This window comes from Bacillus rossius, chromosome 1 (assembly GCF_032445375.1).
Source record: "Bacillus rossius redtenbacheri isolate Brsri chromosome 1, Brsri_v3, whole genome shotgun sequence".
Classification (NCBI taxonomy): domain Eukaryota; kingdom Metazoa; phylum Arthropoda; class Insecta; order Phasmatodea; family Bacillidae; genus Bacillus; species Bacillus rossius.
In genome coordinates, this window is record NC_086330.1 from 131505593 (window position 1) to 131530715 (window position 25123).

General features: G+C 38.3%; 2 protein-coding genes across 2 annotated transcripts in view; one reads left to right on the top strand and one right to left on the bottom strand.

Annotated features, from left to right (window-relative positions):
- LOC134546152 (piggyBac transposable element-derived protein 4-like) overlaps nucleotides 1-18931 on the bottom strand; it is a 196554-nt gene extending 177623 nt beyond the window's left edge. Inside the window, exon 1 of the mRNA XM_063388706.1 lies at nucleotides 18802-18931. The gene's annotated coding sequence lies outside the window, so the exon portion shown is untranslated. The remainder of the gene's footprint in view (nucleotides 1-18801) is intronic.
- Nucleotides 305-17954, top strand: LOC134546153 (protein lin-7 homolog C). The gene is made up of 4 exons (XM_063388707.1): nucleotides 305-369; nucleotides 457-498; nucleotides 16375-16733; nucleotides 17462-17954. Exons 1-4 carry the CDS (start codon nucleotides 333-335, stop codon nucleotides 17615-17617), a joined length of 594 nt encoding a protein of 197 aa, XP_063244777.1. The 5' UTR covers nucleotides 305-332; the 3' UTR covers nucleotides 17618-17954.
- Nucleotides 18932-25123: the final 6192 nt, after the last annotated feature.

Sequence of the window (25123 nt, forward strand, 5' to 3'; positions counted from 1 at the left end):
AGTGGGGTCCCCTAACCTTTCAATGAACAAAAGGTTTACCTCAATCTGCAATTTAAACTATTATTGTTCCTTGAAAATCTAAACATATTTACACGTCATCTTTCCAGAACAGCCATGCACGTTTGAAACTGCAAGTTTCCTCACACTGTATCAGAAACGTACACAAGTACGACGACAAATGCCACTGGTTACTTTTTCCGTCAAGCGCCAATACATGTAGCCACCCGTCAAACATTAAAAAGCAAATTTTTAATCACTCATATTTATGTTTATAGGTTGGGAACAATGTTTGTTGGTATTATTTAATCTAATATTTACGTTTAAAAGTAAAAATGGCAGCTGTGGGTGAGCCTTTGACATTAGCTGCAGGCGAGTGGTAATTTTAAACGATACAGTGTTTTGTTTTATCTTTTTCTCAGAGAGCAATTTATTATATTAATTTATCTTTGTTTGCAGATGTGAAACGAGCAATAGAGTTGTTGGAAAAACTTCAGAAAAGTAAGTATGCCTTGAATTAGGGTGCAGAGTGGAGCCTCTAGCAGAACAGTAGTATTCTTTTTTTTTAATTATTATTTATAGCTGCAATTAGGTACAAAATTGCCCGGTGGCAAGCATTCTCCCTAATTTCCCCGCACTCTTCTGAACTGATCCACACTCCCAACCGTCACACACTCCTCCAGCCTATTCCATTCCCCTACCGTCCTCACGACCATCGCATTCTTTCCCCTTTCTGTCCTCCTCCTCCTCTCTTTGAAAACCTTCCTAGTATTTTCCTTCCTACTTCTAGGCATTCCCATTTTGACTTGTCTCCCCAGCTCTCCCCATCCTCCCACTCCAATCAGCACTTGGTATATCTTGACCAGTCTCTCCTTCTGTCTTCTATCCTTTAAGCTCTCCAATCTCATTCCTATCATCATCTCTGTGGTACTGCACTGGTTCGGTAGTTATTTGAGCTGAAGGAAGAAATAAATGTGCTAATGGGATACCAAGAATAAGAAATCTTATATTGTACTCCAGCCATAGGAGGTTGGTAGGCCTATATAATCACAGTATATGTAACAATTAAATGTTTTAAAACAGTTATATACCATTCAGTTTTATGTTGTCACAGACTTACTTATATGTAGTGTAGACTTACTGCAATACAAAACTTACTAGATAAAATAGGAGAATCACAGACCAGAGCAGTAAAACACATTTTAAATTTCCTGTGTGTACTCCGCAAAGAATATATATGTATTTAAGAGACACAAACAATACCCATTGCATTATTACGGATAATATTATTAGAAACCTAGGTAAATCTGTATTGTACGGATTAGCGCCAAAAAAAATCGTACAAATATGAAATAACTTTCATTATATGCTCTTTTACGTCCTCTTTTCAGAACCGCCTGCGGAGATTAAAAATTCCAATTACTTTTGGAGATATCGCCGTTCTTATTTTGCAATACAAGCCCTATGTAATCATTTAACAGACGCCATTTTATATTTTGCCGTGTGTGCGTGAATGCCTAAATAACAGAAATTTTCCATTAGGTAAGGTTAGTTACATGATAAATACTTCAAAATAAACGGAAATTAAAATAATATCAAATAATTTTACTTGTATAGTTTTAAGTATTTATAATGTAACTGACCTGACCTAACAAAACGGGACAAAGGTAGATTAGGTCAGGTCAGCTACAGTATAAATACTTTGAAACTGAACGGACATTAAAAATAATAAAAATTAATTTTAATGGTTGTTTAGTTATAAAGTATTTATAATGTAGCTGACCTGACCTAACAAACCGGGAAAAAGGATGAACAATAGGAACTCACGTAATTTTCTTTTTACGTGATGTAGTCGTTCAACTACGTCGCGAAAAAAAAATATCATACTTGTAAACAAGCAACAATGGTGAACGCGGGAAGCCTACGATTCACTCATCCTTCTGGACATACCCGAATACTCACGTTGGCAAGCCTTCTTTCAACAGACGAGAGGCAAACGCCCGATCGTGCATCTTCGGTTTTTTTTTTGTTTATTGTAAATAAATATGCAACTAATGAAAACTAATGGTCAATTGATTATGTTACCTACATTATAAATACTTCAAAACATTGTGGATGGGTTATTTGGTTAGGATAGCTACATTAAAAATACTGTGAAATCATGAAAACGGTTTCCTAGCGCTGGATAGCTACATATTAAAAAGTTATTTGCTAAGCAACCATAAAATGATTTTACATTTTTTTTAATGTAGCTATACTTACCTAATATAACAACCATCTACAATGTTTTAAAGTATTTTTAATTACTTCCTGCTAATTTTAAGAAAAGAAGGCTTGCCAACGTGAGTATTCGGGTATGTCCAGAAGGATGTGTGAATCGTAGGCTTCCCGCTGAAACGCCGCGTCAGTGCACAATATGAAAATTAAAAAATTCCATATCTCCTAAAGTATTTGGAATTTCTGATCTCCGTCGGGTTTAATGAAATGAGGAAGTTAAAGAGCACAGAATAAAGGTATTTTCGGATTTTTAAAAATTTTTTTAAAAAAAATCGCCAAAAAATGAATATGAAAAAATTCGATATCTCCAAAAGTAATTGGAATTTTTTATCTCCGCAGGCGGTTCTGAAAAGAGGACGTAAGATAGCATATATTGAAAGTTATTTCATATTTGTACGATTTTTTTTGGCGCTAATCCGTACAATACAGATTTAACGAAACCTATATTGTATGAATATCTAGAATATCTGTTATTAGTGCTAGTCAGATAATAATAATAATTTACACCTGCAATTGGGCTTCCGCCCGGTGGCAAGGAGTTCCCACCCCCCAACTACTATAAAGTCAACGTTTGTACTTTATAAAAATATTTATATTGATCAATTTTGGTGGTTGCAGAAGTCGAAACAAAAAATTGTTTGATTTATGATATGCAAATCTTTACAAATTTTAAATAAGCTAAAACGTTATTTTGTCTCTGGAAGTATGCTTATCTTTGGTTTTTTTTAAAAAAAAGTAATAAATTTGTTGTTTATTACTATATTTGTAAAGAATAGGAGATTCATTTTGATTATATTTTGCTTGCGTTAAAGCATTGATTTTTTTTTTGTTTAAAGAAAAATTGTAGAATCGCGTGTTACAAACAAGGACAAGTAAAAATATTCTTTTAGAATATTCGGTTTGTTGCATTTTTCGGTCATTGATAATATGCGTCCGTAATTTTAGCAGCAAACTGGAAACTTCGTATGATTTGAATTAATACTTAAAAGAGATATCGAAGAGCTGTTATAGTAACGGTAAGATTTATTTATCGATATATACCAAGAATTAAGTAAATTTATTGAAAATATTGTGTTTTGATAAGAATTGTTAATTATCGTCGAAGATTTCAACACTAAAATTAACGGAAGAACATGCAACGAAACTTTTATACTAGAACGAAGATCTGCCTAATTATGTTACCTTAATCGACGCAAAGAAGAACGGTTAAAATATCTTGAGGATTTGAGAGAGAGACAATTCAATTATTCAATCGACGACGACTGAACCACGTTAAAATAGGAAAGGCGCTGCAGTTTTGACGACACGAGCTAATAAGAAGACGTCTCGGGAGCCTAGCAGGAGGACAACCCAGCAGCCCGGTCCGCGAGAAGGACCGACTCGACGGCGCAAACTAAGAAGGAGGCGGCTCACGAGCCGAGCAGTAGAACAGCCCAGCAGTCCGGTACGAGAGGAGGACTGAGTCAACGACCTACCAGCTATCCAGAGTAGGAGAGCCAGCTACACGCGGATCGTCGCAGAGTCCTGGTCATCGAGGAAGTCAATACGTCTGTAGAGGCTATAACTGTCACTGAGGTCGGTTTTTTTTCCAGTCCCCGTCCAGTCGTCGATTTGGAACGTTTCCCGTTTGTTGAATTTCACGAACATTATTTTTTTTTTTATATAAAAACATTGATTTCCGCCTGAAAGACTTACCAGCGTCATAATTTAAATCCAAATCTGAATCTCTTGTTCTATAATTATTAGAATAACTAAACTAATTAATTTAAATTAACTCTCGGGATCCCAAGACTATTGAATAGTAAATATCTGTTTGGAATTCTTTCAGGGCATTAAATTTGATATAAACGTTAGTCTCTGATGTAGTAATGTTTCACCAACACTCAGTGGTCCACGCTCACCGAGTGCTTTCAATCCTGGCTTAATACATAATTTTTATTTAATTTGAACTTACCACAACTTAACTTTCAACAGAAACATATAGAATCATTGAATCGTTTACATGATATAAAACAAATTGTTGATATATTTACACTACACTAACTTTGAATGAGTTTTTTTTTGTTTTGTTTTGAACTGGATAAACTTGTTACATACATACACAAAGAATTCCAAGCATTCTAGAATAAGTTAATAGTCTAGTAGGATAAAAATGTGATCAATGTATGTATAATAATAATTGTACCCTGCAACGGCTATGCCGCACTCACATTAGGTCTAAAATACACCTACTTTAGTTACAGACGCAATTTACTTTTATTTACGACACATAAACTAGTTACATTGATTTACCTTGATAATTTTAGCTGTTTGAACCAAGAACATTTAATTCATTTTTTTTTAAACTGACGGAACTCGACGGTTGTGAAAATTTGTTAAAGAAACATAATCAATTTTTTTTAGCTTCACACACCCGTTGGTACGTCAGTTCTGGCGCCCAACGTTTAGGCTCGAATTTAGGTGAAACACACTGACTACTACACTGAGACGTGGAGAATACGAACGTTAGGACACATTTAGTCTGGAAATCGAAAAATATGCCATTTGGAGAAAATAGAGAACCATACTTCCTCAGAGGAAATGCGCTAGAAGAGAACAGTAGCACACATTCAGAAACGAATGCTGAAGAAAGGCTAGAAACGGGAGAAATAGGAGCAGAGACGATGTCGGAACTCCATGACAATACGAACGTCCCGAATAACCAACAGTTACAACGAGGTGAGGAAACGACTCGAACAGAAAATGAACACCAAACCGTGACACTGGAACAAATGTTTCGAGTGCTACAAGAGGAAAAACAGGAACGTGAACGCGAAAGACAGGAACGAGAACGCGAAAAACAGGAGAATGCCAATAGACTAGACAATATTGTACGAATCTTGAATACGACGTTAAATAATTTGACTGCAGAAACGGAACAAATTAGGACGCAGGTTACACAAACACAACGGACCATGGAACAAAACTTTTTTGTTGTACACGAGCGGATTGAAACCCTAGAGAATACGGTACCGCTGTTAAAAGAAAATGTCAGTCAAGTACAGAAGGATTTAGAAAGTAAAGTAAACCAAGTAGAAATACGAGTAGAAGAAATCGAGAGAAAATTTACACAAAACACTGCGTTGAATATTACTAAATCAACTGTCACCAATGAAAATAATAACAACAGAAGCGAAAACATTAGTGTAGCTAGTTCAACTGGGATAAGTGTAGAACCAGTCACTATAGTTAGAAATAATGTTCCGTTAGTTACTGATTCCATGTTGACCCTGCATCATCCTGCTCGAAAATGGCTAGATAACGTACCTAGTTTTGCCGGAAAAAGCACAGAAAATCCCAGAAAATTTATTAACCAGTTCGAAGAGTATTGTAATACGTTTAACCTATCCGAGACAGACAAGATGAAAAGCATTGGCCATTGTCTAAAAGACACTGCATTCTATTGGTGGGAATTACTGAAAGATTCTATCACTGAATATAGTACATTCCGTAAGGCATTTATACAACAATTCTGGAGCACCAGAATACAAAGCAATTTACGTATTCAGTTGCATTCTGATAAGTTTGAACCTAAAAGAAGCCAGAATCTAGAAGCACACATTAACAACATGTATGAGAGAACTCGCTATTTGGACTGCAACATGGAAGACGAGGAATTTATAGCGATGATACTATCACAGCTACCCGTTAGATATCAGTTTCAGTTAAGCGAACGAAATTAAAACGGAATAGTAGATTTTAAGGAACAGTTACTGAACTATGACAGGCTAGAAAAACTAGACCGAACTAGCGTGAATAAGGAGACGTTCGAGCGGAAGAACAATAATCCACCCGCACCATTGTACCAAAATTGGCGAAATAAACCTACAGCCACGAATAACGAACAGAGATCACCTCGCATAAACGCTTTTAACGTAGAACAACCTAGACAGCAATAGTATCATAAAGGATACAGGGGACGATACAAAAACTTTAATTATTGGAATCAACCGAACCATACTAATGGGAACCAAAGACAACAGGGTAATTACAACCGGGAACAATACCCTAACCAACGACGGGAAGGGGCCGTTTGGAGTTCAGGTCCAAAAACTAATACGTATCCGATAGAAGAAGGATTCGCATGTGACCGGAATGCATCACACGGACAATATCGAGTAGAAGCACAGATTTTTCAGCCGACAGAGAAAGCAATAACGACTACAAACCACACCGAGCAAGGAACATCGCGAGTTGAAAATAATCGACAATTTATTTCTCCAAGTAACTGTGATAATGACACGAAATGGCAGTGTAACCGCAATAATGATGGTGTTAATTTTAGTCAAAGAGTGGACTCAAATCATACTACTTCAGAGAGGTCTGGTCGAATTACATCAACATGGCAACCTGACCAGATACCTGGACTTGTTAACCGCAAGGAAAACTAAGCAGGGAGGGCGTATCACAGCTCCTATCACCACTCCCTAATACGAATTTGGAAGGGGCTAAACATCACCGTGAACCTTGTCTAGAAAACCAATCGAACACAGTCATCACGAAAAGAATAAATACCGTAATATTCAGAGAAAACGAACGCGACTTTCTGTTAAGCGAACCGTGCATCGAAGCCGGGAATGCAAAAGAAGCCTTGTGTCCTGAAATAACACTTAGCATAAATGGAGTCAAATCACCGGTTCTACTAGACAGCGGAGCAGAAGTTTCATGTATTAGCGAAGATTGTATAGAAATGATAGAAAGTACAGGAATCAAATTACCACGTATGCCTGTCCCGACCATTAAAATTTTAGGAGTAACGTCAAGGGCTAGTCCCATTATTAATAAACAGACTTTGCTAGAAATTGAAGGATTAGGTAGCGTAAAGCGCGTACCTGTTTTGATAGTGAAAGGTTTGGCAAAACCAATTATACTTGGAATCGATTTTTTGACCACATACAAAATTATCATGGATTTCGGAGGATGGATGATTACGGCTATGGATAGCTTAGAGAACCCGACCACCACGGAAAAATGGGAAGTGACGGACAACTGCGTATCACTACTTCGTGATGTAAATTCGTATGCTATGATATGCTCTACCATGGCAAGTAATTTAAATGCGACCGATGACGATTTGCGTAATGCCATGAGTGAAATTACTCTGATTAGCGACAAGGAGAAAACGGAACTATTTCAAGTTTTAAAGCATTTCCAAGACGTATTTTCCGACAAACCTGGACTAAACAAATTATACCAAGCTAGCATAGAGGTGAAACCAGGCGAGCCATTTCATAGAAAATCCTACCCGATTCCAGCCAAATTTTTGAGTGAAGCTGAAGAATACTTACAATTGATGTTAGACTGGAAGGTAGTTGAACGAGCTCCTAGCCCATACACCAATGCTATCCTGTGCATCAGAAAGAAGGACGGTTCAGTACGCCTATGTCTGGATGCGCGGGAAATTAACAAGATTACCATACGAGACCGAGAAAGCCCACGGCCGACAAATGACATTCTACGCTTATATCAAGGAGTAAAATTTCTAACAACTTTAGATTTGTCAGCCGGGTATTGGCAAATTCCATTGAAGAAGGAATCACGGAAATACACGTCCTTTTTATTTAAAAATTTCCAGTACATATTTCGAGTCATGCCTTTTGGGTTATGCAATGCCGTGGCTGAATTCACGAGATGTCTAGACCAAACATTAGGACCGGAATGCAAAAACTTCGCTCGTGCTTATGTCGATGACATACTTATAACTTCGACATCCCTGGAAGAACACTTTATCCATATCGGCATTGTTTTGACCAAGCTACGTGACGCTGGCATGACGGCAAAATTGAAGAAATCTGTGTTTTGTCGCCAATAATTACCTTTCTTAGGTCATATTTTGACACCAACCGGCATTAAAACATCACCCGAAAAATTACAAAGTATTACTAACTTTCCAACACCAAAGAACGTCAAACAATTGAGAACTTTTCTTGGCGTGATCGGATTTTATCGTAATTATAGTGATAAGATAGCTAAAATAGCTGTACCACTTTTCGGTTTATTAAAGAAGGGACAAACATGGAATTGGTGCGATGAAGAAAAGAAAGCATTCGAGGACTTGAAGAAAATTTTCATTGAAGAACAAGTATTGCATCACCCTATTCTAGGTAGAGTTTTTTTGTTGTATACAGATGCTTCCGCTTATGCGCTAGGTGCAAAATTAGCGCAAATCGATGACGAAGATATAGAACGAACAGTCGCAATGGCAAGCCGAACACTAAATAGTGCCGAAAAAAATTATACAGTCACAGAACGAGAAACTTTAGCAATTGTATGGGCCTTACAAAAATTTAGGGACTTATTGTTGGGTGAACATGTAAAACTGCTTACTGATCATCAATCATTATTATTTCTTAAAACTGGCAAAATTTTCGGTAGTAGGCTAACTCGATGGTGTCTACTTATACAAGAATATGACATTGAGATTTGCCATATTAAAGGCAAAGAAAATGTGGCAGCGGATTACCTTAGCCGGGTACCGGATGTCGTGGAAAACGAAAAACCGAATCATCGTAACCCGAAAGAATTCTTAGTTGCTCATCTAGTGGCGGAACAAATGGCCAACAACGATGTTATCAGGAATGCTTTCCTAAATTTAGCTCAACTTCAAAATGGGGATGAATTTTGCCAAAATATTAAGGGAAAACTTCAAAACATAGTACCAGAACATAAACTCAATACTAAATATTGCATTTCTAACGAAGGTATTTTATTTTACCAAAAGAAACTATGTTCCTGATTCGAGGATTTATGGAAACCGGTCGTACCTAAAGAATTAGTAAAGAATATTGCATGGGAAATACATCATAACTGTGCCCACATTGGTTCCAAGAAATTGACCGCTACCTTAAGTAGAAAATTATACTGTCCGAACTTACCCAAAATTGTAGTGAAAATTACGAGATCGTGCGACCTATGCCAAAAAGCAAAACATTCACAACGCAACTTAGTTGGAGAAACACAACCGATAATTCCTAGAGGACCTTTGCAATTGTTGTCGGTAGATTTACTGGGACCATTACCTCGCTCAACTGCAGGAGTAAAATATGTATTTGTAGTCTTAGATGTTTTCTCTAAGTACGCCAAGCTCTACCCAATAGTACATGCTTCCGGCAATGTCGTCCTTCAGAAAATGAAGAGATTCGAGGCTGAAGTGGGTCACCCCGAAGCGGTTATTTCAGATCACGGTACACAATTTACCAGTTCTATATGGCAAGAAGGATTAAAGGAGATGCATATTACACCCACCATGTCTTCAGTTAGACATCCCCAAAGTAACCCGGTAGAAAGACTAATGCGCACGCTAGGCAACATGCTACGCACGTTTTGTTATGATGCACAACAAAGTTGGATGACTAAATTACCATTTATTGAATGTGTTATTAATCATACCATCCATAGTTCTACCAACACCACGCCATACGAAGTGCTTACCGGAAAACCGTCCAATATCTTTCCAGAAACAATGGTACCAAAATTACAACATTATGTCGCTGAGGAAGAGCAAGACGAACTGAACGAAATACGACGGGAAACCGAGGAGTTAGTTAGGGCGAAACTAACCTCCGCTGCTGACATGAGAAAGAAGCATCAGAAATTATCCGGAAAAACTACTTTCGATTGCGGAGACCTGGTACTAAAAAGAACCAATCCAACCAGCCAGTTCTGGCAATACGTTACCCGGAAGTTATTTCTACTATTCGACGGACCATACCTCATAACTAAAGTCATTCGTAATAATTGTTATGAACTCTCAGACCCTAACACCAGGCAGATTATAGGACATTACAACATTACCCAACTGAAAGAATATCACAAACCTGTTGTGACCGAAAATATTGAATGATTTATACATATGTTTAAAATATCCTTACGTTGACCTAGCATTCTTTGTATGTTTTTTTTTATTTATTGCAACATGTATGTAATATATTCTTGTTAAGATATTATGAGTTTAGTCATTAGTCTTAGTAAATGTAGGAATATGACAACCTCGTTTGGTGGACGATAAATAATAATGAAGATGTAGATTCTGTTATCTATGTGTATTAGAAATGTCATTCTGTTTGTTCTATGTATGTTTAAACTGCACATAATAGACATTTCTAAGAAGGGGCAATCTATAAAGTCAACGTTTGTACTTTATAAAAATATTTATATTGATCAATTTTGGTGGTTGCAGAAGTCGAAACAAAAAATTGTTTGATTTATGATATGCAAATCTTTACAAATTTTAAATAAGCTAAAACGTTATTTTGTCTCTGGAAGTATGCTTATCTTTGGTTTTTTTTAAAAAAAAGTAATAAATTTGTTGTTTATTACTATATTTGTAAAGAATAGGAGATTCATTTTGATTATATTTTGCTTGCGTTAAAGCATTGATTTTTTTTTTTGTTTAAAGAAAAATTGTAGAATCGCGTGTTACAAACAAGGACAAGTAAAAATATTCTTTTAGAATATTCGGTTTGTTGCATTTTTCGGTCATTGATAATATGCGTCCGTAATTTTAGCAGCAAACTGGAAACTTCGTATGATTTGAATTAATACTTAAAAGAGATATCGAAGAGCTGTTATAGTAACGGTAAGATTTATTTATCGATATATACCAAGAATTAAGTAAATTTATTGAAAATATTGTGTTTTGATAAGAATTGTTAATTATCGTCGAAGATTTCAACACTAAAATTAACGGAAGAACATGCAACGAAACTTTTATACTAGAACGAAGATCTGCCTAATTATGTTACCTTAATCGACGCAAAGAAGAACGGTTAAAATATCTTGAGGATTTGAGAGAGAGACAATTCAATTATTCAATCGACGACGACTGAACCACGTTAAAATAGGAAAGGCGCTGCAGTTTTGACGACACGAGCTAATAAGAAGACGTCTCGGGAGCCTAGCAGGAGGACAACCCAGCAGCCCGGTCCGCGAGAAGGACCGACTCGACGGCGCAAACTAAGAAGGAGGCGGCTCACGAGCCGAGCAGTAGAATAGCCCAGCAGTCCGGTACGAGAGGAGGACTGAGTCAACGACCTACCAGCTATCCAGAGCAGGAGAGCCAGCTACACGCGGATCGTCGCAGAGTCCTGGTCATCGAGGAAGTCAATACGTCTGTAGAGGCTATAACTGTCACTGAGGTCGGTTTTTTTTCCAGTCCCCGTCCAGTCGTCGATTTGGAACGTTTCCCGTTTGTTGAATTTCACGAACATTATTTTTTTTTTTATATAAAAACATTGATTTCCGCCTGAAAGACTTACCAGCGTCATAATTTAAATCCAAATCTGAATCTCTTGTTCTATAATTATTAGAATAACTAAACTAATTAATTTAAATTAACTCTCGGGATCCCAAGACTATTGAATAGTAAATATCTGTTTGGAATTCTTTCAGGGCATTAAATTTGATATAAACGTTAGTCTCTGATGTAGTAATGTTTCACCAACACTCAGTGGTCCACGCTCACCGAGTGCTTTCAATCCTGGCTTAATACATAATTTTTATTTAATTTGAACTTACCACAACTTAACTTTCAACAGAAACATATAGAATCATTGAATCGTTTACATGATATAAAACAAATTGTTGATATATTTACACTACACTAACTTTGAATGAGTTTTTTTTTGTTTTGTTTTGAACTGGATAAACTTGTTACATACATACACAAAGAATTCCAAGCATTCTAGAATAAGTTAATAGTCTAGTAGGATAAAAATGTGATCAATGTATGTATAATAATAATTGTACCCTGCAACGGCTATGCCGCACTCACATTAGGTCTAAAATACACCTACTTTAGTTACAGACGCAATTTACTTTTATTTACGACACATAAACTAGTTACATTGATTTACCTTGATAATTTTAGCTGTTTGAACCAAGAACATCTAATTCATTTTTTTTTAAACTGACGGAACTCGACGGTTGTGAAAATTTGTTAAAGAAACATAATCAATTTTTTTTAGCTTCACACACCCGTTGGTACGTCACTACCCTCACTCCTCCCCCCTCTGGAGCCTACTTTGTAAGTCCTTCCCTCCTCCCAGATCCAGTGTCCTCCCCTCAAGTTCGTTCCACTCTCGCCCCGTCCTCACAAGGAATACCTGTCTTCCTCTCTCTGTCCGTCTCCATTCTCTCTGAATCTTCCACTCATGATCCCTCCTTCCTCGATACAGCCCTCTGTGCAACCTAGCTCCCAGCTTTCCCCAGCCCCCCTCCTCCCCACAAATTACCTTATTAATTCTCACCAGCCTTTCCACCTTCCTCCTTTCTTGCAGTGTGTCCCACCCCAGCTCCTTTATCATCACCGAAGGTCTGTGAGTTTCCCCCATCCTGCCTTCGCCTTCCCTTCTCCTCCACATATTCATTACCCATCTCGCTGCCTTGCGCTGCACCCTCTCCAACTCCTCAATTTCCTTCTCCACATAGGGGTCCCACACCGCCGCGGCATACTTCAACACTGGCCGTACCAATGTCGCGTACGCCTTTTCCTTTACATTCCTACCTGTCCCTTTCAGTGTCCTGCTAAGCAGCCCTAACCCCATTCTGCCCTTCGTCACCACCTTCTTGACCTGCTTTCTCCACCCCAAGTCGTTCTGCAGGATCACTCTCAGGTACTTATACTCCTCAGCTTCCTGGATCACCTGTCCCTTCCAGCAGTACACTTCCCTCCACCCTTCTCTTCCTTGTGAACCTCACCACCTTTGTTTTCCCTACGTTTATACCCATTTCGTTTTCCCTCGACCAGCACTCCAGTTTCTGCAAGTCCTCTGCCAGGTGCGCCCCTTCCCCCACAGTTTCATAGAGTACACAATCGTCCGCAAACAACCGCAGCCTACTTTTCAACCCCTCCCCTACATCATTCATCATGATCAGGAAGAGCAGGGGTCCTATGACACTGCCTTGTGGTACCCCTGACGTCACATTTCCCTCTTCTGACCATTCCTTACCCACTCTCACTTGCTGGATCCTGTCCCTCAAGAAGTCCCCTGTCCAATTTACCACCCTCCTGTCCTCTATCAACCCCTCCACCTTTTCCATCACCCTCCTGTGCGGCACCCTGTCAAACGCTTTCTCAAAGTCTATAAAAATAGCGTCTACCTGCTTTCCCTCATCCACTGCCTCCACCAAGTCCTCCAGCAGCCCCGCCATCTGCGTTTCACAGGAGTAACCCCTCCGGAAGCCGTGCTGCCTCTCATCCATCCAGTCCCTTTCCTCCACCCTTTCTACCATATACCTCACTACCAGCTTCTCCATTACCTTGCCTACGTTTGACGTCAAGCTGACCGGCCTATAGTTTGCCGGGTGTGCCTTATTCCCACTCCCTTTATAGATGGGCACCACCACAGCCTCTTTCCACTGCCTCGGCAGCTGTCCTTCCTCCAGTGACGGCGCATACAGTACTTGCAGGTACTTCCCGATCACCTTCCCTCCCAGCTTGAGGTGCCTGTTCTCTATCCCATCTGGCCCAACCACCTTCCTCACATTCAGTCTCCTCAACTCCCTTAATACATCATCCCTCCATATTTCCAACACTCTCTCTCCCCCTGACTTCTCCTCTTGTGCTCCGCACCATACTCCCCCGTTTACAGAAACCGATAAGTATTGCTCCTGCAGTAAATGAGCTTTTTCCAGGTCACTCACACACTCTTGCTCTTCTCTCCCCTTTAATACTGGTAGTCCCTTCTCCCCCTTTACTCTCCTAACATATCGGTACAGATCCGCCCAGTTTCCCTGCCCCCCTTTCTCCATCATCCTTTCCATGTTCGCATCCCTTGCTTCCCTAGTTTTCTTTCCCAGTTCCTTCGCCAGATCCTTCATTTCTGCGTTTAGCCCCTCCCCTCCACGCTTCTTGGCTCTTGCGTGGAGCCTCCTGCACTTTCGCTTTAATACCTTTACCTCCCGTCCATGGTAGGGCGGGTCGCCACCCTTTCCTACCCTCCTTTGGGGTACGAAGCACTCCACCATTTGCTCCAATATGCCCCTCAAAACCTCCCACTTCCCTTCTAGTTCTGCAATCCCTTCCCACCTACAGAACTCCAATTCAAGAAATGCCTCCGCCCCTGCTCTATCCGCCCTGCTCTACTGTCTTACCACTTCTTCCCTACTTTCCTTCACCTCCCTCCATCCCATATCTATCTCCACAACCGGGATTTTGTGGTCGCTGATACCCTCCATCACCGTAGTGCCTACCACTACCTCCACGGGCCTCACCAGCACCACATCTAGCAGGTTCCCAGTTTCCCCTTCTCCTCCACCATTCCTCATCCTGGTGTTCTCCCCCACCACCTGCTCCAGTCCACTATTTACCAACTGGGTTGCCCATCTTTGCTCCCTCACCCCCATTTCCTCCGGTCCTTGCTCCCACACCACCCCTGGCATGTTTAGGTCCCCCGCCACTATCACCCACCTATCCTCCCTCAACAATGACAGCCTGTCCTTTACCCCTTGTATAACCGCCTCCCCTTGCCCTGGGGGTCTGTACACTGCCAGCAGCATGAAGTCTTTCCCTTTCCCTTTTATCTTCAATTCCATTATTTCCACACTTTCCCCCACCCATTCAATCTTTCCTACTAGTCCCTCATGCACACATACCATAATCCCTCCTCCTGTCCTGTTCCTGTCTCTTCTAAATATTTCATAGTTTGCTCCCTGCAGTTCTCCATCCCCTATTTCCTTGTCCAGCCACGTCTCTACTGCTATGGCAATGTCCACCCCATATGCTTCCACGACACTCCAAAACTCATCCAACTTTCTATAGACACTCCTACAGTTTATCACTGCCACTCTCACCCGTTTTCTTCCTTCATTCACTTCCTCTCTTCTGATCCCTCCACTCCACCTCCCTCCCTCTACTCTTTCCGCCCCCTCCATTGACAGTCCTAATCTCTCCCCTTCCCCTATCTGCTCCCTTTCCTTCCCCTTATTTCTCCGTTTCCCGAATGGTCCCCCCCTCCTACCACCGCCCTACGCATTTTTACGACCTCCACCTCCAGGTACCTGGCTAGCTTGCCTTGCCCTCTCTGACTAAGATGGATGCCATTCTCGCTGACATCTCCCTCCCCTAGGTGTTTTGCCACATTCACATATCTTGTTCCCATCTTATCACAAGTTCCCTTCATCTCCCTGTTTGCCTGCTCTATCCGTCCTGCCGGGACTCCTTTCCTTGGGAGAACCCCATGCGGTACCAGGCAAATGCTTTTTGTTCACTTGTTCACCACTAGGTATAAATTATGATCTTGTCTTGCTCATATGTGGTATGTAAAAATGGAGAATATAATATATCTACCTTTCCTGAAATATAAAAATGTATAGGTGAATAACTGTAATATCACAGTGCTCTACCTCAGTTTTAACTGTAGGTGATTTTTTTTTTTTTTTTTTTTTTTTTTTTTTTTTTTTTTTTTTTTAAATTTATTCAGTTTCCTCCAAAACGGTCATAATTACTGCTGTACACTGCCTAAAGAATTCCAGCTGCAGATTGTAGCAGGTACTGCAAATATGTAAATAATGTTTGCTGATCTGTAAACTTTGCAACTGAAAAAATGCCATCACATTTAATACAGTACATTTTAAAGGAGGAAACCTATTCAGTAACGTACCACAGAATCTTAAAAGAAATAAATAATTTTCAACAAATAAAACCATGTGTTTTTTAACTTTCTACTGCAAAAATGTTAATCCTCCACAGCAGAATATATATCTAAATAGGTAGGCCAACTTAATTTATAACTTTAAAATTTTGTTAGTAAAAACCATTTTTATTCTTTCTTTTCCTGTCTCAATAATATTTAAATGTTTACTAGATTAAACAGTCATCATTTATCTTGTACAAACTTAATCTCATCTGAATTACTGTTTTATCTTTATATATGTATATTTAGATCTATTTTTGACTGTAAAGCAGATATTTGTACATTTGACTGATTTAATTTAATGGTATATATGTACTTGTAACTATTTTTGTCTTCAAAGGATATATTTGTGATAGTGTTGCTATTGTGTAATAACATTTATATGGTCAAACAGACAAAAAAAAAACGTGGGTTTTGTGACTTTCAGGTGGTGAGGTGCCAGCTACTAAGCTCGCAGCACTGCAAAAGGTGCTGCAAAGTGATTTCCTGAATGCAGTGCGTGAAGTATACGAGCATGTGTACGAAACTGTGGACATCCAAGGATCACAGGACATTCGAGCGTCGGCCACTGCGAAGGCCACGGTCGCTGCGTTCGCAGCGAGCGAGGGTCACGCTCACCCACGGGTCGTGGAGCTGCCCAAGACAGAGGAAGGCCTGGGATTCAATGTGATGGGTGGCAAGGAACAGAACTCCCCCATTTACATATCCCGGATCATTCCTGGCGGAGTGGCGGACCGTCATGGGGGCTTGAAAAGGGGTGATCAGCTGTTGTCTGTCAATGGGGTGGTATGTCATTTAGAGTTTTTTTTCATCAAAAACATTGGTTTGCATTTATATGTTTGTAAGTCATAGGAATTGCAGATATAAGTTATAGGTATTCAAACCTTATATTAAACTATTACCACACCCCTTAGAGAAAAGGCACAAATTAATATTCATATGCATCTATATTACAATCTCTTATAGCTTGAAAACAGAATGACATGTACGGAGAAGTAAAATAACTGCTCCATTCAAGGTGAAAACCAGTGAAACTGGTTATCTGGTAACTTATATTCTGCTTCACCATTAACTACATATGCAAGTTGAACGTAAACTAAAGAAATTTAATGTTGCTGGGATTGATTTTGATATATTAGGTGAATAGATATATGATGATTGCCTTTATCATCATTAAAGGTTGTACCAAAGTAACTGAATCATTTCCACACATTTTTAAAAGTCTACTATTTTGTGTTTCATGTTTATTTCACAGTTTTTTGCTTGGATATTGTTTGGCACATTCAATTACTTTATTTTATGCAAAAGAAGAATTCTGCTGTAAATAAAATATATATTTTTGGATTAGCTCTTATTGAAATTAATTATATTTTTTTCTATGTACCTATTCATTTAGGTAGAAACTATGAATGAATTTTGCTATTGAAATATAAGATCATATCTGCTGTAGAGCTTAAAAATAGCGATACACTGATATGTTTTGTATATTCTTACTATTATGTTGCCTGTTGCAGTCAGTCGAAGGAGAGAACCACGAGAAAGCAGTTGAACTGCTGAAGCAAGCCCAGGGGTCTGTGAAACTCGTGGTGCGCTACACACCTAAGGTGTTGGAGGAAATGGAGATGAGATTTGACAAACAGAGAGCAGCCCGCAGGCGTCAGTTCCAGTAAACTCACTTGGAAAACATATTTTTGAACTGCTTTTAGAAGTTTTAGGAAATTATCCTCATACTTTAGCTGTAGGTTTACTTCTTATGCTTTGGATGTAACTTACTTTGTGTCCTCACTTTGAATCTATACAAATAGTTTTTTTAGTCTAGTTTCTTAAATTAATTGTTACCATACCAATTATTGTTAAAACATTAATTATACAATACATATATAAAAGAAAGTTCATTTGTGTAAAATTTTGCTGTCATCAATGGAAATGGACTAATGTTTTTAAAACTGACAGAGAAGCCTGTTTTGTGAAGTAGCCAAAATAAAGGCAAATGGGTGATTTAGATCATATTTTGTGAAATTTCCTCAAATGTCAGACACTATCTGGTCATGTAGAAAGGCCTTGGAACTCTGAAGTCCACCCCACCACCTGCTGGTTCAGCCCAAGTGAGCAGGCAGGTCTTCCGCACTGACGGCGGATGAACCATTGATAAAAAATAAAACATTTGGTCTCCTACCCAGGAAAATATTGTAGGGACCATGAAAGTTGTGACCTGCATCCCATAGTTCCGACAGCAAACATTGATCTGCACGGATTGGCAGAACATAGTGGTGGCACGGGAACGTGCACCGAACTTGGCACAGTCTGGCTCAGGGCGCAGGCATTAGCGGTTTGGAATCTCGCGCTACAGCGCACTGCGTCATGTGGAATGCAGGTCGCTCGGATTGGGATAAAAACGGACTAACTCACCCACCTGCTTGACATAGTAAATTTCGCCGGTCAGCACAGACAATAATTTTGTGACTTGATGTAAGCTTGATGTACCCTCAATTTTCCAGCCCCTACTCAGTTGCACCTGTGTTTTCGTACCATGTACGTCTCAGCCTGAGGACGGGAGCAGATAGCAGTTCCCGAAACGTCGCTTGTTACTGTTTTGGAAAACTATTGTGTTTGTTTCGTCTTCTCGTTTTGGTGTGTTTTTGTCTCGTCTCAACTGTTGTGCTAAATTTTTTCTGGGGTTCAATATTATTGTGCTCGTTCTCTTTGTCCATTTATCTTTGTTTTTCTTCGTTTGTTGACCATATTCCTGTTATGGAATATAATGTGGTGTATATATCCTGTTGACAACAGCAATTTTTTTTTGCTTTTTTTGTGTTTTTTGTATTTTGGTTTTTTGTAGTTTTCTTCTACAGACATAAATGTGCTTAGCAATGGCGTATGTCCAAAAGCTTACATCAAGTTATGCACTCCCATTGCACAAATCTTTCAAAGATAATAATTTTGTGTAGTCTTAAACATATGGTGATAAGAAGAAGAGGAGGAGGAGGAGGCATGTAGTCCATAAAGTATGTCACTTTTGCCTATCTGCCGAGGCTATTCTGGCTATCATAACAACAATGCCATTTCCAATGCTTTTCTTATGACAACGCCACTGTTTTGGTAGCCACAGTTTTTGGCTTCAGCTAATAACACGGCAATGATTCTACATGCCTTCATACCTCCATGCTTAAACTCTAGTTAACGTACAAAATAGTCAAAAATAGTGTGATGTGTTTTATAATGCAAATAATAATCTAATGATCACATTAATAGTTAAATGGTTTAAGAGATTTCTTAAGGGAATACAATTAAAATGATTTAGTCACGGATAAAATTTCTTCTTGTTTGTGCAAGTTGTTTATTGAAAATGATAAATTTAAACAGTTTTGATCCAAGATTTCACAAAAAAACAAGTTAACTAGTTCATTAATGTTAAACATAGATAAAATAATAATGGCACAATTTTTTATATACAAACACTACAAAAACTAAGATAGGCGACAGTCACAATACAACTTTACACAGTACATTTCAAAATTGATACATATAAATTTAAATTATAAATAAAGTAAAATCATTTTATATAAATGACAAAATTATTAAAGACCCACCTCAATTACATGATGAAGGTAACAAACTATCTGTCTTAGTAAGTATGTTACTATATGTTATGCTTGAACGTCATAACTGTTCAAATGAAACAATAACACTAGGCATTGAGCACTGTACAACATATTTCCACCATGGACACGATTAACTAAAACTTATCTTAGTATACCATCATGATTATGTGGTAGTTTTCTTCATTTTGTTTCTTAGTTTCCTTTTTTCGTCTTCTGAGTTTTTTGCTTTCATGTTCAGCTGTCTAACCCTAATGTATGTCCTAGTTCTGACAAAATAGTGGATCACTTCTCGTGGAACTTTCCCATCAATAGCATTCACCATATCATTAGTGAGTGTTTCAAAAACATTAATATCCTTGCAAACATACTCGCCATGCATGGCAATAAATCTATCTTCCGAAATTTTGATGGCATTCATAAGTTCGGAACTCGGAATAAGAAGGCCACCATATGAAAGGTAACTAATCCAGCTACTGCTATCTGATTCTAATGAAAGTGTTCCAAGCTCAGGATACTTAGTTTTGAAACGAAATGCCACATCACCCGCGATGTATTTTAACCCTTCGCTTGAAGTTATATCCTCGCTTGGTAGTTCTACTTCAGTCATGTCTGTAACCAGCGAATCAGTTAAAGTATTGACTCTGAATGTGTTCTGTAACTTGCAGGTTAAATTCATGTCCTTATGTAACAGTAATTGTGTCTGTTCCGCTACGTCGAAGTTCGTAATTCCAGCAGATGAATGTATTAAGCATGTCTCGTCAATTTTGTCTTCCGAGTTTGTTTTGGTAGAAAATACTGCTGCAGAGTGTTTACCCAGAATATAGTTTCGTACTCTATATTTAAGTCCACTGGATTAGGATGATTATTCTGGTGTCCCATGCCTCTTATATAAGGGAAAAAAAACATTCTAGGATGTCCTGATTCAGCTTAATTGTAGTCACATATCGAACACATAAAAATTAATTTAAATAGTGAAATAAATCTTGCATGGATTTATTACAAATTTGTATACCTTCTTGGAAAGGTAATTTATTCTTAACTCCTTTTGCCCTGATAGTTTCCATGAGATTTGTCATTTAATTTAAAATTTTGTCGTGCTGGTTTTTATGTGAGCCATAAGCATTATCAGGCTGTGATGAATTCATTACATCCAACCAGTCATTGAAAATTTTACAAAAATTTGCTGTGGCAGTGGAATCTCCTGTCCCTAAATTATTTTCCTTTAAGTAACCTAAAGCTTCAGATACGCTATTCGATAAGAGCTGAACTGCTGTTTTAACTTTTTGCCGGCCACTGCTTTTCACCTCTAAATGATGTTGTGTTAACTTAGGCGCTAATTTCAAATCGTGAACTGATTTCTCTAGCAGTTGCTCTACAAATATTTTATCTACTTCCCCGCCACTATTTGTAACAAATCCCTTATCTAAAAAGTGATTCCTTGCCAACTTCAGTAGGTGCGGACATCTGCAAATACAAAAATATTTGTACCGCTGTCACTGGGATTCGAGAAACTAGTATTTTTAGTATTAATTCCTAGCTGTTTCCATAACGCTCTGTTTCCTCCACCCATGTCGCTTACTATTGCTACAACCTGGAAACCACATTCTTGTACTTTACATATAATTTCTTTTAATATATGCTCGGACATGGACCTATCGAAATCATAGTATATTGGCTGCTTCCATTTACCGAGCAAGCCACGTGCCATGACAACTTGCGCATATTTGTAGGGGCCCACAATTGGTCCTTTCGCTCTGTCAACACATATCTCACTGGAAATTTTCACTTCATCAAAAGACAACACTGTGATTTTTTCAAAATCAGTGAGTTCATTGGCTTTTGCTCACATAAGGGCCATAACGTCAAGTAAAATTCCAGGATCACAATTAAACAGTCTAGCCCATCTTCGCAAAGTACTAATGTCCGGCAATGGATACTTTAACTTGTTGCGTAAATACCTATATGCTTTTGAACTTACACTTTTAAGCGATATTGCTGATGCTATATCCTCTGATGACCAACTAATGCGACATTCAGGACACAATATGTAATGAATTTGCCCTGGTGTAAAAAAAGCGATAGAATATCGTGAATTTTACTTTGATGTTCTTTCACATTACACATCTTTAATGCCTCGACCTCTCCACGCAAAGTTACATTTTGTCCTCTCGACATTTTCCTTCTCAACAATTACTTGTGCTACCTGCTTCTCCAGTTCTTTGATGCGCAGATGCAATTTCTTCGTTGTCTCCTCTGATATCACTGGTGCCTCGCTATCTGTAATATGAGCTATTGCCTATTACAGAAGTCTCGCATTCCCGTCGCTTCTTCGATGGTGGACTACAACAGTGATAACAAATGAAATTGACTTTGCATAACACTGTGCTACACAATAAACTCATTTAAATTATTCTCCATTCAAACAATTTATTATTGTAGAAAACAATCGGACACTGTGTATTTTCATGCCTCGTATAATCAGCAACTACAGTGTAGTCGCAGTTCATTACAACAGAATGTAGGTACTAGTTATGATTAAATGTTTTACTCTCTCGCCAAAACACTTAAGTTATATATTATGTAATTAACTTAATAGACCTACACACATAGGTTTACAAGAGTTAAAAGCTTCTCTTAATGTCTTACAAAAATTGGCAAAGAAACTAGAATAATTCATATTTGGAAATTGAACTCACCTTGATCTGTTTGATTCCAGTAGCATATCTCGCACAATATTTTTCCTTACTCTTATATTCTGCCTTTCAACCCTTTCACTTGTGCTGGGCATTGCGTCTTCATTGTTAGGCAACAGCAAACTCGGAACCGTATCTTTTCGTATTTTCCTCAAATTTGCTGGTGAGTAATTCAGCAATTTCTGCCGAAGAGTTTTGTAAAACGCATCACTTGCGAAATGAACTGAACATATACGTGCTGAAATGTTAGAAAGGAAATAAAGCATTATTAAAAAACAAGAAACCTTATATTTTAAATTTTAAATGGTTTCTGATACATTGTTTGGCTATAGTTACCTATTTTAGTGTTTATAAAATCTGACCTCCTGCATGAAACGACCCACTTCTTGGCAGTTTTTTCTTCTGTAGGGAAACGAAAATACTTGATGCCATCTGTAGTGTTCCTTCTGTCATTGTTACACCCGAACACAGCACAACGTGACATTTTCCCGCCGCAAAGACTTGAGCAAGCCACAGAGCAGCGAGGAAGTATCCGCAGTCGCTCAGCGCTCCCTTCCCGGCTCGGCGGGAGACGATGTTTCCACGTGACGTCACGAGCCTGGCTTAGGGAGGGGGAAAGATGCGCGCTCCTTTACCTTCTCTCTTTCCTAATACAATGAGTCTGGGTGTATGTTAGGAATTATAAAAATATACAGCGCAGTAATGAAAGTGCAGCATTTAATTGTGTATATGTAAAAATGGGAATAATGGCTTGTTGTAACATTGAAAACAATGTAAATAGACATTAAGTATTCCAACATGACGTGATTGTAAAGAATATTGGACAGTTTGGAAACTTATGACAGTGAAGGCAGTGTTGGTTTGATTCACAGCTTACATTAACCAAGAGTGGCAAAATATTATCTCACAGTCACACAAAACAAGGCGATATGGAAACATTAAAATAGTACCAGATCTCGATAAATCAAACAATATGAATACCAGCTCGTACAAAGGCTGAGCCAAACACGATGTAGCACTGTCAACATCACATTATCCATTATAGTTTGTTACACTGTTACTTGTCATTGAAAGGATTTTTTCATTGTCATTATCGTCGTGTAAACCTATTTAGAACTGGCACATTGTCATGTCTATTATTCAGACACTCTTCTAGTATTCATCTTATAAATTTTCAACATGATTGCAGTAACTTACCCAGTCATCCTTTGTTACAAAGTTAACAGCATCCAGTGTGTATGTCTGAAGTGCTTGCGTGGAAAACTGTCCCACAGTACAGTATTACATTCCTGAACGCACCTCTTTATCTTTACCCATGTTAATTCAGTAGCGTTGAACTTGCACATGTATGGTGGGAGTAAAATGTCTATGAGTCCCTAAATTTTTTTAAAGTCAATCAACTTGACAAATTTTCTCCTTTGGTTTGAGTTTGTCTACTCGTTCCATCAACAGATATTTCAGCATTTTAACCATGTAAACATTTCGTTTTGTAGTGTATTTTGAAAGAGGCTTATCATCTAGGTGGTATGGCTCATCAGAATATCACTACATCAGAAGATGGTGGCAGGTTTAGTATAAAATGTTTGGATAGCCATTTTTCGAAATTAGTAGCATTAATTTCCCAGTGATCTCCAACTGTTGCATCTGACTTGTACATCAATAATCCCTCTGGGGGAAATTCATGTCTTCATCCAATATTAGCCTCTTGGTTGCATTTCCTTTAGTTATTTCCGTTGCGTCATTTTTGCGTTGCCAGAATATCTCGAAATTCATATTACGTGAAGAATATTTCTCTACACATTTTGGAACACATTATGTAAATTAGCCTTGCTATTTATGGAGACCAGTGCTTCAGAATACGCGATTTCAGATAACACGAACATTTTTAGGAATGCATTAGTCGTGCTAAGTGAGGGGTTGGTGTGCGTACTGTTGCTTTATGAGTAGGAATGGAAAGGCATTTTTCACTAGCTTCTTGATCACAGATTGATATTACTTTACTAATTATTTCTCTCTCTTTGCTGTGAATTTTCATTGCTTATAGGATGTAAAACCTTCTTAAGATAGAAGGCTTTAGTTAAAGGGAAATAATTTGTTGTAGTTACTCTCAATTTAATTCCCAGAAAATTTATGCTTATTAGAACTTCTATGTAAGTACAACCTTATACCAAAAGTTCCCCCAAATAATAAATAAAAATACATTCCATTTGATACTTCACAGGCTAATATAAATGTTAGTTTAATGTATTTTCAATGTTTAAAAATGGCAGGTGTTGCAAGTGTGGCAGCTTATTAATCTGTCACTGAAGCCCAATCTCTTGAACACCAGTATTTGTTGATGCATGGTAACACTCATATGAAACAATTTGTCTTTCACTTTCATATTTGCACCCTGCACTTAGACAGCTGTAAAAATTTACATACATTGCAGCAAACAATATTATTAAAGTAATCTAAAAGGCTAATAGACATTGATTCAGAGACTGATTCAGATGCCCCCTCACTAGAGACTACGTAGTAAAAAATAATTCATATTGTTTGGAAAGGACACATGTGAATTATGTTATTAAAACCTTTATAATTTTCTACAACTTTAATGTTTTTGTGCTAGGACAGCTTTTAACCAAACGTAACAAATCTGTTATAAGAAAATTTTTAAATACTGTTCTTTTTCAGTCTGTTTTAAAGTAAATATTGGCAGGTACAAAGAACTTTGGGCCAGCAACCTCAAAGTGGGGATCAGGTGTATATTAAAAAAAGCAGTGGTTACACTTCGCCATATGGTAGGCGACCAGGTTATCTATGAGAACAATCCAAAGGAAACTTTAATGATGTCTGTTTATAAAGAATGTGAAAAAGACATGAGAGTTACAGGCTGGTC

Bases quoted from the DNA above. Each gene is read 5' to 3' on its own strand.
- LOC134546153 (XM_063388707.1), top strand. From the start codon at position 333: ATGGCAGCTGTGGGTGAGCCTTTGACATTAGCTGCAG. The intron at 499-16,374 runs GTAAGTATGCCT...TGTGACTTTCAG, and splicing joins GTTGGAAAAACTTCAGAAAA to GTGGTGAGGTGCCAGCTACT. The intron at 16,734-17,461 runs GTATGTCATTTA...TGCCTGTTGCAG, and splicing joins TGTTGTCTGTCAATGGGGTG to TCAGTCGAAGGAGAGAACCA.